General features: G+C 43.9%; 1 protein-coding gene across 2 annotated transcripts in view; it reads left to right on the top strand.

Annotated features, from left to right (window-relative positions):
• The window catches only part of RBPJ (recombination signal binding protein for immunoglobulin kappa J region), a 55,679-nt gene extending 48,179 nt beyond the window's left edge, over positions 1-7,500 (top strand). The window contains exons 8-11 of one of the 2 annotated variants that reach the window (XM_080908143.1): positions 1,406-1,546; positions 2,529-2,684; positions 3,043-3,146; positions 3,259-7,500. In XM_080908143.1, the coding sequence (XP_080764269.1) occupies positions 1,406-1,546; positions 2,529-2,684; positions 3,043-3,146; positions 3,259-3,574 (717 nt within the window). In that variant the 3' untranslated portion in view covers positions 3,575-7,500. The remainder of the gene's footprint in view (positions 1-1,405; positions 1,547-2,528; positions 2,685-3,042; positions 3,147-3,258) is intronic. The other variant, XM_080908144.1, reaches the window with a different exon arrangement.
• Positions 7,501-18,350: the final 10,850 nt, after the last annotated feature.

The following is an 18,350-nucleotide window of genomic DNA, read 5'->3' as shown; positions in this document are numbered from 1 at the left end:
CAAGTCCCTCTTATTCCTATCAGCCACTGGCTCAATCCACACGTGCTCTTAAAGAATTAGTCACAAGCGAATTGCTGATGTCTTCTACAGTATTTTAATAAACTTGGTGTGGGGTTTATTTTTGGGTTGTTTGTCATTGGCTTTTTTATGATGATGAACTTAATGCGCTGTGTTCTTCTGTGTGTTGCCTGCTATAGCTGAATGTGAGACTTAAGCTTTCAATAGTCCAGAAATACAAGCATCATTCTATATGGAAGTTGAATAAGACATTTGTTTAAAATTAGGAGCCTTGATGTTTCTTACTTTAGGAACAAGCATAGGATGGACCTTCTTGTTCACCAGGTAGTGAAACTAAGGCATTATTTTTCCCTTAAGTTGAAAAAAATGTCAAACTTGTGCTTTTCATTAGGTAAGCATACTCAGTATGATGGAGATGTGGTAGGTGTGATGTGTGAGCGCACTGTAAGTTTAGGTCTGTCAGACACGGTTCCAGGAAGAATATCCAAGTCAGGCACCTCATAGGTGAAATACTGCAGAGAAAACGTGCATGAGGGTCACCTGCCCTGAGGTCTGGATGGCCTTGGAAAGCAGTCACAAAGGAAACTCTGGGACAGAAGGCAGTGGTTCCTAACCTGTTTGTTGAAACCCCTTTGTGTGAGTTGAACACCAGATATTTGACACCAGCTGTCAGATTTTTGTATTATAATTAATAACTAGCAAAATGACACTTATGAAGTAGCCGCAAAAATAACTTTACAGTTGGGAGTTGAGAACCACTGGTCTAGATTATAATCGTTGTGAAGTATTGGAAGGGTGATCAGTCAGCCTACTCTAGCCTTGTCTCTCAGCTATTAATACTTTTAAGGGCTTTGCCACTTCCCTGATCACATTTTCCAATGAACATGTTGGTCTTGAAATAATGTTAATAAGGTAATTTAATCCCATTATAATTTTTGCTCTGACTAGGACACTCAATAGTTGCCTACTGAATGTTTTCGTACAGTATTTAATTTGAACATTAATGAAAAGGTTGTCAGAACATGACAATCAAAATACTATGTCCATTAGCAGCATTCACAACACTAAACAATTTATTAGAAATACAGAATATCAAGCCTCAAACAAATCATGGTGGGTAAGGCATTTTTAGTGAAGAGCTCCAGGCTGTCCTTGTGTGCATTAATATCTAAAAAGCACTAGTCTAGACAACAAATGGCTGCCTGCCCTGTTCTTTTAAATGTGTTCTTTGAAGGGTGTTACAATACTTTTATATGTGTATTGCATCTTTATAAAATGTAGAATGACTTATAACTGTTTCTTAATGTGTAGGTTTAGGACAAATGACTAACACGTTGTCATGTAGTTTATACTATGTATGACTGACTTTTAAATTGTTGAAATGCAGATAATTAGGAAAGTTGATAAGCAGACAGCATTACTGGATGCAGACGACCCTGTATCACAACTCCACAAATGTGCATTTTACCTTAAGGATACAGAAAGAATGTACTTGTGCCTTTCTCAAGAAAGAATAATTCAATTTCAGGTATGTTATAAAATGACCACTGAAATCCAAACCTTGGGCCTGGGATTGCTGCTCAGTGATGAATGCCTACCTGGTCCTCTGCTCAGTGCACACATTGCAGAATAGTAATGACTGATTAAGATGTACTGAAAACTAAGCGATTGGCAGTTTACAAAGACATACTTCGCATCAGCTGGTAATTATATTCACATACAGGAAGCCTGGGTTCTTTGGTTGTAACACACTGCCCTCAGGCATGCCCATGACCCTGCCTCTAAGAACTCAAGACCGTGAGAGTATTCTTAGAGAAGTTGCTCACAGCAAGTTGCAGGATTCTTCATCTGGCATTCAGAGAGCATTGGGACACAGTGGAGCACTGGTATTCAGTGAGCCCTCCAAAAGAAAGTGAGTGGGAGAGAGAAAGCTTCAACAAGAGGGCTTAAGTCTTCATCCTCTTTACAGTTGGGGTCCCCTAGTAGTGCCACTGTCAGAACCTTTCAGAGGACATTTGTGACATGGATTGATGTTGTAATAGGATTGCTGTGGCTTCATGCTGAACTCCTTTGTAAACTGCTGTTGGAGACGCATGGCTCTGCACCACACTAGTGGGTGAGCTAGACCCCAGGTCAGCCCTGTTTCCTCTGAAGTGACAGAGCTTCTAGTTCTGCAGACTTGTAGTCTCTGGAGATTCCCTTTCTTAGTCCACTTGCATTTTCCATCACAGGCACCAACCCGCTGATGAAGTAGTAATGCTGCACAGAACGATGGCTGTGAGGTGTGACTTAATGTATTGCTGGAGTGTTTCTGTTCTAGCAAAAACTGCTGCCTGTGGACTTCATGTTAGCACCCGTTAGCATTCGTGTAGGGGTTAAGCTTATTAGGATGTTCCCAGATTGTTCTAAGTTCTCTCCTTGTTAATGAAGTAGGTGAATGTTACTTGGTAAATTTTTCTTGCTCTCTGATGTTTATAAAACTCAATATGTGAACATCTGTTTCTCTTAAGGCCACTCCATGTCCAAAAGAACAAAATAAAGAGATGATAAACGATGGAGCGTCCTGGACAATCATCAGCACAGATAAGGCGGAGTACACGTTCTACGAGGGGATGGGCCCCGTTCTTGCCCCAGTCACTCCTGTGCCTGTCGTGGAAAGTCTCCAGGTGAGGTTGTTCAGCTGGAAGGTGATTTCGTCTTTACTGCTGTTCTTTGCTATAACGTGCCATAAACTTACTTGCTGTGATACTGATTTTCTTTTAATGTTACAATTTGGGTTCTTCCTACATGTACTATTGATAGAAAATAAAAATAGGAGCAGTGTATTTACATTGAAGGAAGCTTACATCACACTGAATGTTATCTTGAAATAGCTTCAGCTAGCTTTGTAGTCATGTCATTAGACAAGATGTTTTATAAATCTGAACTTGTTGACCTTCATGAAAATGAAAGCGAGCATATAGCCCACGCTGTTCTTCAGTGAGGAGTAGAGCGCTGTCTTAACATGCTTTCTCTACATTGCAGTTGAATGGCGGCGGGGACGTAGCAATGCTTGAACTCACAGGACAAAACTTTACTCCAAATTTACGAGTGTGGTTTGGGGATGTAGAAGCCGAAACAATGTACAGGTACCGATAGAGCCTGTTCTGTCGCCTGGGGTGGGGGTGTGGGCACCTGAGCCTGTCCGTGCAGAGCGGTGTTTGCTTTGGAAACGCTTCTGAGTGCTGTGTACTTCCTCAGGTGTGGAGAGAGCATGCTCTGTGTGGTCCCAGACATTTCTGCGTTCCGAGAAGGTTGGAGATGGGTCCGACAGCCAGTCCAGGTTCCAGTAACTTTGGTCCGTAATGATGGAATCATTTACTCCACCAGCCTTACCTTTACCTACACACCAGAACCAGGGCCACGGCCACACTGCAGCGCAGCAGGAGCAATTCTCAGAGCCAACTCAAGCCAAGTGCCCACCAACGAGTCAAACACAAACAGCGACGGAAACTACACAAATGCCAGCACAAATTCTACCAGTGTCACATCATCCACAGCAACCGTGGTGTCCTAACTACCGTCTTTTTGCTGGGACTTAAACTGACTTGAACTCGGCAAAAAGTTGACAGAAAAAGGCAAGGATAAAGTGAACGGTCTTTTGTGGTTTCTTGGGGAAACATTTCATACCAGGTGATCTATTCAAAACTCCAAGTGCAGATGTGAAGTGCAGAAGCCACAGTGACATGAACAACATCCAGATGTACAGGCTGTTGGGAATCCAGGTGGTCACCTGTCTCTCTCGCCCCTTTTCGGTTGTTTTTGGTTTGGTTTTGATTTAATGGTCAGGAAATAGCTACATGGCCGGGGTACAGGTTAAGCTAGAAGAAACAAACCTAACATAGTTTTATGGACCAAGGAACTTGCATAAGCTTTAGTAAAGGTACATTTTCACCATGCCTTTTTATATCAGAGTATGCAGTACACCTTCTTACCAAACAGGTTGCGCTCCCCGCCCTTTGAGGGTTGGCTCTGAAGTCCATTCAGGTTCGAGCCTGACCAAGCTTGTTTAATCTGAGTGCAGAACACTTCCAGGCTCTTTTGTCTAAGGCTGGAACTTTTTTTAAGCTGAAGTCTTATGACTTTTTCATAAGTTGGAATTATTTTGATTTCAGCAAGTCAAATTTTGTAAAGGCCTGCATATTTTTTTTAAGATTATATGAAGTCTGCAAAAGCTTTAAAAAATGCCTCTGCCTTGCCTGCAATACATGCAACGTATGTTAACTTAGTCTGTTCTCAGATCCTGTTAGTTATTCTGTGTTTCCCCTTTTAAAGAAATGTATTTATGGTGGTAATCTAAGATGCTAACAGCTCTGTGTGGCCGTTTTGTAGTTCCTGAGGAAATGGCGCTGAATCCCGCCATTTGACGGCTCTGCGCCCCTGCCTGTTCATCGGTTCATCTGTGTTCCAGGAGTTGTTCAGGTTCCCCTCCCCCAAATCTTGTACATAACTTGTATTATGTGTAAGTTAAACATTTTATCGTTACTTGGAATGTTCCCAGTGATTACATTTAACAGGGTGTTTCCCACCTTGTTGGCAAATGGCAAAAAAAAATATCATGAGAATTATTTGCTACCAAGATGGTGCCCTTAGGGTAAAATGAGGAAAGTCTCTGCAGGATGATTTATTGTATTTCTTTTCCTTTTTTTAGCCTAGCCAGAACATCATTATAATTTTAAACTTAAGACCATAAGATGGCTTTTATTAGATGATAACTAAATAAACTGAATTAAGTAGCCAGAAGACAGTACCTTAGAGGCAGATAGTTGTAAGTTTATAAAAATACAAATGTAACTTATATTTCCGTCTTCCTCTTTGCCCCTTTATTTTTTCCCAGTAGAAATGTTCTGTCCATTTTTTCCCTCTTTAGTTGAGCTTTGCGCGCATCCAGGCTCGTGCGCCAGCCTGAGTGCTGATTGCCAGGTTTATTGTTCCTTCCCTGCACTTTGGCAATGCCTTGTTCAGTCTCTCGGGAATTGCAGCAGACTCATTGGGCTACAGTTAGTACAAGAACCACACATGTGATGTCAAAGGACACAGTCTAGTGATGCCATCACCCTTGAGTAAAGACTACCTCTAGATTGTGGTAAGCTTTTACTGTCCCTTACAACAGGAGCCACCAGCACCTTACCAGTGCAGACTGTAACTTGTGGCATTTCTCGGTGTCTCTCTGGCTCTCTGGGCTTCTGAGAGTTTTCACGTCGACCCTTAGACTCTTCTGTCAGGACCATTGCGTTCCCGCTTTGCTGCTTTCACGTGTCGGCTGTGGACCGTATGTAACTGTAAATGCCACTCCGAACGACTTTAAGCCGCCTCCTCTGTGGCTTGTCCGGGGGAAGGTGGCTGTAAAACATGTGGTGACAGCCTTACCCCAGGCTGCGCGGTATGGCCCTTTTCTCTTCAGATGAGCTGCAGCCCACCTCCCCCTCACACCTCCAGGCTGTCTCAGTGGTCCAGGCAGAGCTCACTGTGGCCTTACCTATTTTGCAGTAAGTGTTCTCAGCTTCCCTTCAGACCTTCTTCCCGAGCACTGCTCCTCAGTTGTGATGGAAGCCGCGCGCTGCACTCTGTTCAGAGCCTGAGCACTTTGCAGTTTGCTGTGCTTTCTGAGGTCCTAGATTTAGGATTTAGCTAAGTCGTTAACTGAGGACAGGGGAGATGCTTTTGAAGAACAAACTATTCCTTACTCAGCTTTGTAGCTTAAAGTACGTTTTCAAGTTCATGGCTTTATTAAAGTGAACTTTGACTTTTTAAAATGCTTATATCTCATTTTGGTTCTTTCGTTTGTTTTAGTAAGAATTGAAACAATTAGGCATAAGTTGTTTTCCTGTTTGTTTATTTTTTACAAAGTTTAAGAATGTAAGAATAAAGGCATTTCCTATGGTTCTATGTCAGACTCCTACCACAGAACAGCATAAACAGATATGTCTGTTTTACCATGTCATTGATAGTTCTTTTGTCAGCTGCTTTTATTAAAAGTCCTTTTTGTGGATTTGTAAATCAGTTTCAATATATGATGTACAGGAGTCTTGTCCCCAGTCACTGTGGAACGTTTCTTCCTTGTTGATGCTGTTGCAGATGCTGGTCCTCTTTATCCTCTTATCTTCTTAGAACGGGGAATTCTTTAGCTGCAGTGTGGTTTCCGTTCTGTCTAGTGAGTCTACACAGCTTCTTCAAACATGTCTAAATGCAGAATCTGAGACCCACCATGTATTTTAGCCCCTTGAATTTGTCATGAGATTGATTGGAAGGCAGGTCAAAACCTGAGAATATGGGATGCCTTTTGTACAATTGCAGTTAAACTAGTAGAAAGGCTGTCATTCTTACTGCCATCATCTTAGCCTTGACAGTTTGGTTCCTTTTCTGTGTGGTGCTGGGGTCAAGTCCAGGGCCTCAGGCCTATTTGCTAAGGCTGTGTTTGTGTTCTCTTGAGACGAGGGTCTCACCCGTGCAGCCCCTCAGCTCTTTCTGGAAAGTTCCTTCCTTAGCTTCCAGGTCCTGGGTCCCAGACACGGCAGGGAGCCAGTACTGCTTTTGATTTAGAGAAACTGGTCTGAGGCCAACCACAGAGAAATTCCAGTGCAACGTTTAATAACTAGTCCACTAGTTGTTCTACCCACATCTTCTTGTGGGGAGAGGTTCCTGTTTGAAAGCAAATGTTATTTGATTATTAACCAAGTTGACAGACATTGTTTTCCAAAGCAGCTGTGTTTCTGGTGAGTACTGAACAAACAAATGTGTGATTTTTCTGTGTCACTTTGATTTATTTTTCAAGCACTGTTACTTGGGATGGATGGTTAGAAACATATTTTACTGTTTCTACTTAACCCTTTCAGGACTGAGCTGTATTGCCTTCTATTAATTTCTCTCTGTGTCGTGATGTTTTCCAGTGTTCAGAGCTGTGTCTGTCAGATGTAGGTCATGTAAACGCTCAGTTCTGGCTTATTTCATGCACCTTGCAGCATGCTCTGCACATCCGGTCCCTAAGGGGTTTACTTTACAAACAGTGCCCATAAGGGTTATCAGCAATACGATAGAAAACTGAGCAAGTTTATACCATAATTTTGTAGGAAAAGGAATCTGCTCAATTCCATATTTCATCCATGAAAACTCTGCAATCCGGGCCGTTTCTAGGAATAAATAAAGAGGAAGTGTAAACCATTGTAATGTCTTCTGTGGGATGTGCTCAATGCGTGCATCATCATCGCCTTTGATTCAGATACTTCATAGAGATAAAACTAAATTCTGTATTAGCTTGTGGACTAGAGTTTTACCTTATGTTTTACCTGACATTGAAGTAATAATTATGCTAAATTAGTTTCCTTTACTTTAGTGACTGGGAGTTGTTGCTGAAAGGGTACATCTCCCAGTCAACCCCAACAAAACTGGAGGCTGCTTTTTAGCAAAGGCTTGCTTTTCTAGAACAGGGTTGTCTTTTTGTCTAGAATACCAAAGAATAAATATAATGCAATTTATGCCTTTAGGGGACTCCCCAAAACAGGGCTGATTATACTTCATGTAATATTAAGACAAATATAAAGGAAGAAATTATAGTTTCAAATCTTTGGTTTATTTTGGTTTATCACCAAAAGAGCGGTGGTGAGTTGTACTGAAGTAGTTTGCAGTCTCTTCTGACGCGGTCGTAGCAGATTACTTTGAATTCATGTGTCTGGCTATTGATTCTAAATGGTTGCTGGTTATAACAGTACAGAAGGCATCTGTGTTACTTCCCACCCTCAGTAACATGAGTGGTTACAGGGGACTCTCACCAATGGGCAAACACCTATATAAATGTACAGCACCCAAGTTCCTTAGAGACAGTATAGAAAATGGCTGAGAGGTGAAGAGAAACGATGCTGTCACATAAAATGTCCACAGGGTGGGCTAACGCCTAGGGCAGAGTTGAGAGAGCTTGGAGAAGGAGCCCCAGGGACCCTGTTGGGTTGTGCTGCAGCACACAAGACTCTTGGACTAGGGTAGGGCCACTGATAATCCTGAAGTAGATGTGCTCAATCCAGACAAAGGTGCTGCCCTGTCTGTGGATGCAGGAAACATGCCAGATCTTGGTTTCTTAACCAGCTAAGGCGTAAAACATGAAAAGGTTCTATAAGTAACGAGCATACTAATTGCAAATAAGTTATCATATCAGGACTCCAAACATTTACCGAAGTCTGAAACTGTCTAGCTCACTTCTGTTCGCACTCCTTCCCCACCCAAGACACAGAGGGTGTGACCAGGCTGTGCTTACGGTGCCCTCTTGAACTGCTCTCTTCTGGCACAAATTCTCAACATGGTATGTATTGTTTCAGAGACACAGTGAAGTTTGGGGAAATAATTGGAGCTTTGAGGACAGTTGGCATTGGGACAGATGTTCTGGCTACTCTTGGGACTTACTGTCCTGAGAGAGCGGTGCCGGTTCATGAGTTGTGTGTGTGATGGTGGCTGACAGTCCAAAAATGCAAATGTGGTCCTTGGGAAGAGCTTCTGCAAAAGGGAAATGCATTTACCTAGAAGTGTGGGTATTAATTGTTTCCTCTCCTGATGTATTTTGTTTGGGAGTCTCACATAGCTGGGACTAGTCTCAAATGTACTGTGTAGCTGAGGATGGGCTAGAATGCCTGACCCTTCTGCCAAGTATATTACAGGCATGTGCTACCAGCCTGACTCTAGGTATTAAGATTTATCTTCTAGTAACCAGGAAGTTAGACTTATTAGGATAAGACTGGGATCTTTAAATGTTCTAAAATGTTCCAGGCCCAGATCTCAGCTAGGGTTCAATCATCACCAGAAACTACAAGAGCGCTGCTACCATGACAGATTCTGAGTGACGTGGATGACAGCCATGTCATTGGCTGTCTAGCAGTGTCGGAGATTGGTTCTCACAGCTCTGGAAGCGAAACATCCAAGGCAAGGAGCCAACACAGTGGATGCTAATGAGGGTGTCTTTCTGGCTTGCGGATACCCAGCGCTCACACCAGAGAACAGTCGTAAGCACCACCCATAGTCTCGTTTAACCATAGTTTCTTCTGAAGATGCTGTCTAAATAAATGATCTGCCTGCTGATGCCATTTATTTCTGCATTTTCAATCCTGGTTGGTGTTTCTCATTGTATGTATTGTGATCTTGGGCAAAGGGACAAGCAGAGATGCAGGAGTGAGGGGAGAAGAGCAGGGTACAGCTCAGTAGTGGAATGCCTCCCTATCGAACTTGATACCTGGCACACTCTAGTACTGTGGGGAAAATCTTGGCAGGGTAGGTCATCTTAATCACCGCTTGTAAACTGTGAACTTACCTCCAACCGACTCTAAGCTGGAAAACCTATTTTAGAGAGGAGACTGCCTGGGGACTGTTAGGGAGTTTCCTCAAGGTCAGATTTAAGTTAGCTTGGGGTGTCAGATTTGCATCAAGATCTTCCAGAGACACCCTCAAAGTCACACACTAGGTTTTTCCCATCATAATTGTCAGAGCTAGGGACCTAAGGCTTGATCCCAGATGATACTGTGGTGAGTTGTGTCTTCGTTATGAGCATCAGCTCCCACAGTTCACAGGTGGGGAAACCGGCCTGAACAAGCTGAAGTGTGCTCCAACACTGCAGATTCAAAACTGGGTTGTAAACAAAAAGTGCTGGTCAGTTGTGGTGCCCGGACTGTTAATACGTAGTCCCGTGTCAGGTTGTATCCATAAATGTATTTTGCACACACTGGAGAGACTGGTCTTGGGCATCTCAGCACATTCTCTGTCCTCTGAAGATAGCAGTCATTGGTCAGAAAACAGATACTAACTTGAGGTAGGTGTCCTAAGTTCTAGACCTCATGTTAGTGAAAGAGTTAAAATTTCAAGTTGGCCCCACCGACCCTGCTTTGAAGACAAGTATGCCTCAAGGCTAAAAACAAAATAACTTGTTTAAAGAAATGGCCTAAACCCAGACTAGCTAGACTCCATTAGCTGGCCTTGCAGTCCTGAGAGAAACAAAGTATAAAGGTCAGTGTGCCCCAAAAGCCAGTGGCCTAGAGTTAAATCATGTCCAAAATGGACAGAGTGTGCCAATTAAAAAAAAAAACAATAAAATTGCTATGCTCCCATTGCTAACTGCCTATGTAATTTTCCCTATAAATATGTCCCCCCAATTGAGTTCAGGGCCAACTCCTCTATCTTCTGCGTAGATATGTGTCATCCCCAGAGCTCTAAAAATAAACCTCTTGCCTGATTGCAGCAAGATAGGCTCTTGGGTTCACGTATCCTCGTACTTGGGAGAGGGACTTCCCCAGTCCGGGGGTCTTTCATTAGCTTAAGAAAATCGGAACGCAGTGAGCCAGAGTTTGAAGTAATAACCACCTTGTGCTCAAGAAAAACAACCCTACCTTTTATCCAACAGTTGAGTCTTAGCTTAGTGTCTCTGTCAGCTGAGCTTACCTTGTGGTGGAGGCCGAGGGCAGTGTGGTTACTAGGAGAGAAACGCACTGAAGACTCTGTTCCTGGCCTGTCCTCTGTGCTTTAACCTCAGCCGAGAGCCTGCTCCGGGTGTGGGGTAGAGAAGACTGGCTTGTATCTTCCAGGGTAGTGTGGCTTTGTATAGCTCAGGGCAGAAGCCTGCTTCTCCCTTCCCCCAGCTATGAGAAAAGAAAGATACATTGGTTTTGCATGCCCTACTACGGATGTTTAAAATCACTGAGGCAGATAGAGAAATGGGTTAAACGAGACTCCAGAGCTGGTAAGTTGCTTTCAGAGGCTAGCGGAGGTGGAGGGAGAGCTTTAGAAACTGGGTGTGCTTCAAGTTCAAGTTCTTGAAAAACCATTAGACCAGACAGCACATGCTGAAACAACGCCTGTGCCTTCCATCTTTCTCCAGAAATGTCCCCCTGCAGGGCGGGCCCTTGGCAGCTCTGACCTGGGTTCTCCCCGTAGTAGCTCATAGGTACAACCACTGAGTGAATACCAGAAACAAACCTGGGAAGTCACGTTGGCCTTGTTTTTGACAGATGAACTGGACTCAGAAAATTGGTGCAGGAAGAATGGAACGATGACAAGAGAGCTACCATCCCAATTACAAAACTCTGTCTGAGGCTCTGCTGCCATTCCTTGGGAGGATTCTTGTATAAGATTTCATAGTGAGACAGCATAAATGACTAATTGTAGAACTGGTTTATTTCTAAGTACTACACCACCACCACGTACTTCAGATCTAGCCAGCAGTATAGTCGATTCTCGATGGACATGGATGTTTGTCTCCTGGAAAAGCCAGCGAGGCCTTTCTACTGAAGAAAGGCAGTACGTAAGCCAAGTGCTGCAGTCACTGATCGGGGTAGAAAGAAAAAACGATAAAGTTGCACTGTCAAAGGTCTTCCAGGGGACTGGAGAGAAGGCTTGGGGACTGTTCTTCCAGAGGTCCTGCTGAGTTTAGGTCCCAATTCCCAGCAACCACATGGTGGCTCACAACCGTCTATAATGAGATCTGGAGTCTTCTGTTTACGGAATAAGTAATTCTCTAAAAAAAAAAGCGATATATTTTTTAAATATTCTAGCGCCTTGGGGTAGGTGTGGTTGAGAGTTACTGTCTGATGGTTTGATGATAAGGAGAAGTGGGAAACCAGCTCATAGGCTGGCTGCTCGAACGTGGTCACCTCTGGGTAGTGTTTAAAGTCGTAATTCTGATGGGACTGGAGAAAGGCCTGTCCACCGTGGGGAGAGGAGCCTCCAGGAGTGGACAGACAATCCAGTGAGGGTCTCAGCAAGGGTCCTAGACAGAAGCAGAGTGATTGACAGAAGCAAATGCCAAGTGCCTCACTGTCAAATCGTAAATCACTACAGATGTGCAAACAGCCACTTTGGAATTTAAGTTTCTCCTTATGCCAGGGAAGGCCTCATTTCTAATCAAGCTTAGCTGGTCCAACTCTGGAGCTGGGAGTGTTGCATGTCCAAAACTACCCATTCTCATATATGACTAGGGTTAGGTGACCAAGAGTAGGGGCACCCACGGCTGTTCAGCCTATAAAATGATATCCACTAGTTAGAGGTCCTTCGTAAATCTTTGGCTTAAAAGCAAAACACCGTCCCGGGTAATTGTGAACAGTCTAATCAGGGAGGAGAAAAGAAAACCCAGTGAGCAGTATATGTGGTTTGATCGCAGGCTCAGCCCATGTTCTCGGAGGGGTTACTGTTGCTGTGAGGAAAAAACCATGACCCAAACAACATGGGAAGGAAAAGGTTTATCTGACTTAGGCTTCCGTATCACAGTTTGCCATTGAAGGAAGTCAGGGCAGGAACCTGGAGGCAGGAGCTGATGCAGAGGCCATGGAGGGGTGCTGCTTAACTGGGTTCCTCTGGCGTGCTTTCTTATAGAATCAGGACTGCCAGCACGGATCGCACCACTCACAGTGGGTTGTGCTCTCCACTGTCAATCGCTGATTAAAATAGCCCACAGGCTTCTCTTGGAAGTGCTTTCTTAATTGAAATTTGTTCCTCCAAAATGACTTCCGCTTCTGTCAAGCTGACATAAAACTAGCCAGAACGGCAGTGGTCTGATGCAGCAACTGAGGCTGCATAGAGATGCACCCTGGTACCTGGAGGGCAATGCTTGCTCCTCTTCTCACAGTAACGGGATATTTAGATGACAGCAGATGACAAGGACCTTCTTAGAGTAGGTTGTAGATGCCTGGTGAGCTAAAAAGCAGAATTCCAGGAGTGGTAAAGGGGTTGAGGGAAGAAAACTGAGTTGAAAACAGAAACCTTACACACATGGCATACACCTGCACTGTTGTATGCTTGAAAACCTTGCTCTGCGCATGAGCAGAGCCCAAGGGCTCCTGGGAAGGGGATGCTGATAATTTCCATTATACTGGCTTCTGGCTTCTTCAGCAGTAAGAATGTTGCCACTCGCAGGTGCTGAAGCTCGGGGCACCTGAACTGCCACTTCTGTTTTGTTGTACTTGATGTTTTTGAAGTAGCTGGGGGAAAGCTGCAAGCCCAATAGTGTAACCAATAGAGCGACTTATTACAGACTCAATTTGATGTACTGGGACTTGTCTGGGGCTCACTGTGATCCACTTCCTCACCACCCCCAACACTTGCGAAACCTTCAGAGCCTTTCCACCCGGCACTGTCCTTTCTCCTGCTCCCCTGCAACACTCCCTCCAGGAGAACTCCCTGCTTGGCCTACCAAAACACTACATACGGGAGAGATTCCGAAGTTCATGGGTTCTGCCCAGGTGCCATTGCTACTGCAGTGTCCCCCAACAAAACCCCAATGCCTGTGAGTCAGCAAAGGGCCAGGAGATGAGCTACTCCACAGACGGTTCCAGGAGCAGCGTCTGTTTTATTGCGTGTGAACAACTACCTACATAATGGATGTCTGTCAACTGTGGTTCATTAGCACATTACCTCAAATTGGACAGTGAATGCTCACATCACGAGGGGCTCTGCAGAAGAAACGTGTCAAAGGAGCCTTGGACAATGAAGACACATCAGCAGGCCAGCTAACAGCAACTCGGCTACTCCAGAATTTAATGGTTTGACTCCTGGGAACACTCGAGTGCCACGCCTCTCTACCCAGGCTTTGGGCTTCTACCACAGATGCAGACGTAACTGCTAACCCAGTTTCTCCCCAGTTGACACTCCTTTTCCCTAGCTGCTATCTTTCTACCCAAGGTACCCAGCCCGTCGGGTAAATGGTACCTCTGAACTTTGAATTTCTGGGGAAAGGCTTCATCTTAGTTTTGTTACTGTTAAGGAAACTGCCTGAGATAATAAGCTTACAGAGAAAAGTTGGCTTGGGCATGGTCTGGGAGGCTTCCGTCCATGTTCCGTCCTTCTGCGGTAATGAAACCGGACATTATGGCAAAGCAGCTGTGGATGGTGGCAGAGAAGCAAAGGGACCAAGAGACTAGCTCCCACAATCCCCTTTAAAGGCACACCCTATGATCCAAACACCCCCACATAGGCACCATCTTAAAAGTTTCTCCACCTTCTTAAGGTTTTTTTTTTTTTTTTTTTTTTTTTTTTTTTTTTTAACATTCGTGTCTCAAGGGTGGCTAGAAGACAAACAGGTTCTTTCTCTTGTCCCACATCAACCCATCAGTAATGGCAGTAAAACCAGAGGCCAAAGAGCCCTGAGTCCTCACAACAGTAATCACCCTACGTTCTAGCTGTTACTTCCAGCTTCCTTCCTGGCTCTCAGGCTCTTCACAGCAGCTGGAGGAGAGGACCTCTGCTGATGTGTCGGTGACTTTGCTAATCACTGACAAGATTCCTGAAGGAAACAACAGAACATGTTTATTTGAGTTCATTGTTACAGATATTTCTGTCCGTCCATCAACCTTGGCTGTGCTGATTTTTTTCCCGTGTTGAAGCAGTGCATGGCCGAACAGGTGAACTGGAATCGGAAGGGGGCGCCTTCGTTTAGCTGCCTCCACTGTATTTTATCCAGAGCTCCCAGCTTGTGAGTGGTGATACCCCAAACACCTCAGATTTTCCCAACCAATCCACGGTTTTCCCAAGACACTAGTCCCTCCAATCTAGTTCTTCCACGGGCTTCACACTCCTAACTGGGTCTCCAGCTTCTTGGGTCTCACCTTCCACCTGTTCCCCATGATGACTCTAGGTTTCGTCCCTTGAATTCACCAGACAAGCTATCATTTAGGGCCTCTGCCATCTGCTGTGTCCTATGTCTGGGGCACTTCCTGAGATAGTCCCAAGTCTGTGCCACACCCTTTCGGAGAACCTTCTGAAAAATTCTCTTTTCATGCCCTTCAGTCCCTGGCTGCACCCCTGACCTGATTTCTCACTGCGTTTGCCGCATCTGACCTTACGTAGATTCACTTGGGGTGTTTTTCTTCCAACCAGTATGAAAGAATTGGGACTGACTGGAGACATCATTTTGTTCCTTGTGTCTTCAGGCTCCAGCACATTGGCACGTAGCAGATGTCCCGTGAAAACTCACACCAACTTTGTGAGCACATGTATCCATGTTTTGGACAACCCATGTTGCTTTCTCTCTTAATAAAGGAACTTTATCCTGGAGTGCTTCAGTGACAGAAATACGTATTTGTCCCACCAATCACACATAGCTCGGGAAGATGGGACACACAGGGACATAAATATGGGAGTAAAGGGTTACTTGTCTGTCAAGAACATAGAAACGTTTAGAGGTTGTGACAGTAAGAATGTCTGAATTAAGTAAAAGCAGCGTGTAGGGGTCCCCATAGCTGGAGGGATAGTTAGCTTAACTCTGTTGACTTATTTTTTTTTCCCCAAGTGATTTCCAGTTACTTCAGGAAAGGGAGTAGTATGTGTTGATGTTTTCAGAGAAGCCAGACACTATTGAAGACAGTTTTCTAGAGCGCCAGAACTAATGAATATATGTAATAAAAGAATTTATTAGGTTTACTTACACAGAAGCTGGGTGGTCTATGCCCTGGAGAGTCAGAGAATCCTGCCGCTGCCCCACTCAGGAGGCTAACTGCCCCAGGAGTCCTCTGGTGGTCGATGGCGTTAGAGGATAGCAGCTGTAGGGACATTAGTAAGTAGATAACACCCGTGCTGGGCAGGTCACAGCACCTGTAACTCCAGCTCCAAGGGATCAGACAGACATCTCAGTCTCCCAAGAGGGTCTGCACACGTGTGCACAGACCCACACACAGACACACACACCAATAATCCACTTTTTCTTTAAAAGGAAATCACTCTAAAACAATTTGGTATACATATAATCTTACTAATTAGAAAAACAATTTAAGTGTGAGATTTATTATTTTGCCTACATGTACATAAGTGTACCACATGAGTGCCTGGTGCTTGTGACATTCGGAAGAGGGCATCCTGAAGTTACGGATGGGCCTTAATGTTAAATTTTACTATTTAGTAAACACAGCATCTTTGTATACTAACCAGATAGAGATGCTTATTAATTGCATGAATAATTAAATCTTGGCTGAATGTCTGATACCGTAGGATGCACAGCATTGGCCAGGCTCTTCCGTCTTGATTGGTGTCTTGATTTTATGGCCGTCACTCCTGAGAACGTCGCCTTACACAGCACACGGTACAAACAGCAGAATCATTTCAGGAGGTGCTGGAAATTCTGCTCCAGTCCTGAGCCAAAAGTTAATGATTTCTTTCTTAGGGAACTTGTCAGCAGATCATACGGCAGTTTTTTCAGGTATTTATTTTGTATGTGGGTGTGGGGTAGAGGTTGTGACCACAGCACAAGTGTAGCGGTCAGAGAACAACATGTAGGGACCGATTCCTTCCTTTCACTATTGTGGGGACACCAGGGAGTGGATTCGTGCTTTGGTGGCAAGTACCATCTTGTGGGCCCTACAAACAATATTGGAAGTCACACACTCTAACCTAGTACAGTTCAGACATGCTAGTTTGAGGAATGGGGAAAAGTAGTAGGGTTTTGTTTCTCACAACCCTTTGCATGAGAAGAAAGCTCATGTGCACAGTAGAAACCCTGCAGTTCGTGGCACACACTGGTGCAAGCCATGGTGTTTCTGGCGGTTTGTAAGATTCACATGGTATTGATGACTAGCACAGTGTGAAGTTTGCACACTGAAGATTCAGGCAGACAGCGGCAGTGAACTTACTTGAACTAACACGGAAACACCCAGGTTCATACACTTGATTGTGAATTAACTTTTGCTTGAGAACTTTTACCATCTCCACAGTCTTCACTACCCTTCACGTTCTGCTGTCTGACCCCATATGGGTCTGCTACCCGTGGCTAAGTGCTTGTATTCTAGATTCTGTGTGTACCCCATTTCTGTCACAGTACTAAATGGCAGCTCTGCTTGCCTGTACCCTCATCCCCATTCCTCTCCTTCCTCCCCCATCCCCTAAAGTTAAGACCTTTTCTTGTTTAAATCTTTAGTCAAAGCACACATTATGATGAACTTGTTTTATTATTTCTGATAGTACAAAAGACTAATGTAACAGAAACACTGAAAATTTCAAAATAAAATAGAGGGGGTGCATTTCAAGATACTGGGGCAGGCGCAAAAATTTTAGTAGGATACCAAGAGAACAGAAATTAGCCCGAAGTATCAACAGATGGGGTTCCATCAAAATAAAAAGTTTCTGCACAGAAAAGGGAACAATAGGCAAAGCACATAGCCCACAGAAAGGGAGAAATCTTAACCAGCTAAACCTGAGACCCAGCTAATGCCTAGAATTTACAATGTATTGCAGAAATCAAGGGAATAGAGTAGCCAGTTGGCAAAAGGGGAAGTGAACTGAATAGACAGCATCCAAAAATAGAAAGACAAATAAATGACCAGTGACTCCCCCAAAAGAGGATTCAAGGTCCCAGGTCATCAGGGAAATGTAGATTGAAACTACTTTGAGATACCGCCTCACCCAGTCAGAACAGCTGTTGTCAACAAGTATGACAGTGTTGGAGAGGATGTGAAGAAGTACAATTTGATACAACCATTATGAACATCAGTGTGAAATTTTCTCAAAATTAAAACTGTAACTACCAATTGATGCAGCTGTTTCACTCCTGAACATGTGTCTAGAACACTCCATACAGAGAACTCCACACCCTACCATACAGAGAACTCCATACACCCTACCATACAGAGAACTCCACACCCTACCATACAGAGAACTCCACACCCTACCATACAGAGAACTCCATACACTACCATACAGAAAACTCCACACACTACCATACAGAGAACTCCACACCCTACCATACAGAGAACTCCATACACTACCATACAGAGAACTCCACACCCTACCATACAGAGAACTCCACACACTATCATATAGAGAACTCCACACACTACCATACAGAGAACTCCACACCCTACCATACAGAGAACTCCACACCCTACCATACAGAGAACTCCACACCCTACCATACAGAGAACTCCACACACTACCATACAGAAAACTCCACACCCTACCATACAGAGAACTCCACACACTACCATACAGAGAACTCCACACACTACCATACAGAGAACTCCACACCCTACCATACAGAGAACTCCACACCCTACCATACAGAGAACTCCATACACTACCATAGAGATTTTGCATCCCACTTTTCTCACTAGAGCAAAGAATTGGAATTAACCTCACTGCACATCAGCAGATGAATAGATAGTGAAAGTTGGTATATACATATAAATTAGTTTATATATCATTTATTGTCAATATATAAAACATAAAAATATATTTTACATATCACTTAATCTATAAGTATGTAATTGATTCAATTATGTAATACATATATACTTATATATACAACACACACATATATGTGTATATATGTGAAATATATATAATGG

The sequence above is a fragment of the Micromys minutus genome (genome assembly GCF_963924665.1).
Source record: "Micromys minutus genome assembly, chromosome: 1".
NCBI classification, from domain to species: domain Eukaryota; kingdom Metazoa; phylum Chordata; class Mammalia; order Rodentia; family Muridae; genus Micromys; species Micromys minutus.
This window is presented reverse-complemented; position numbering and strand designations above follow the sequence as displayed.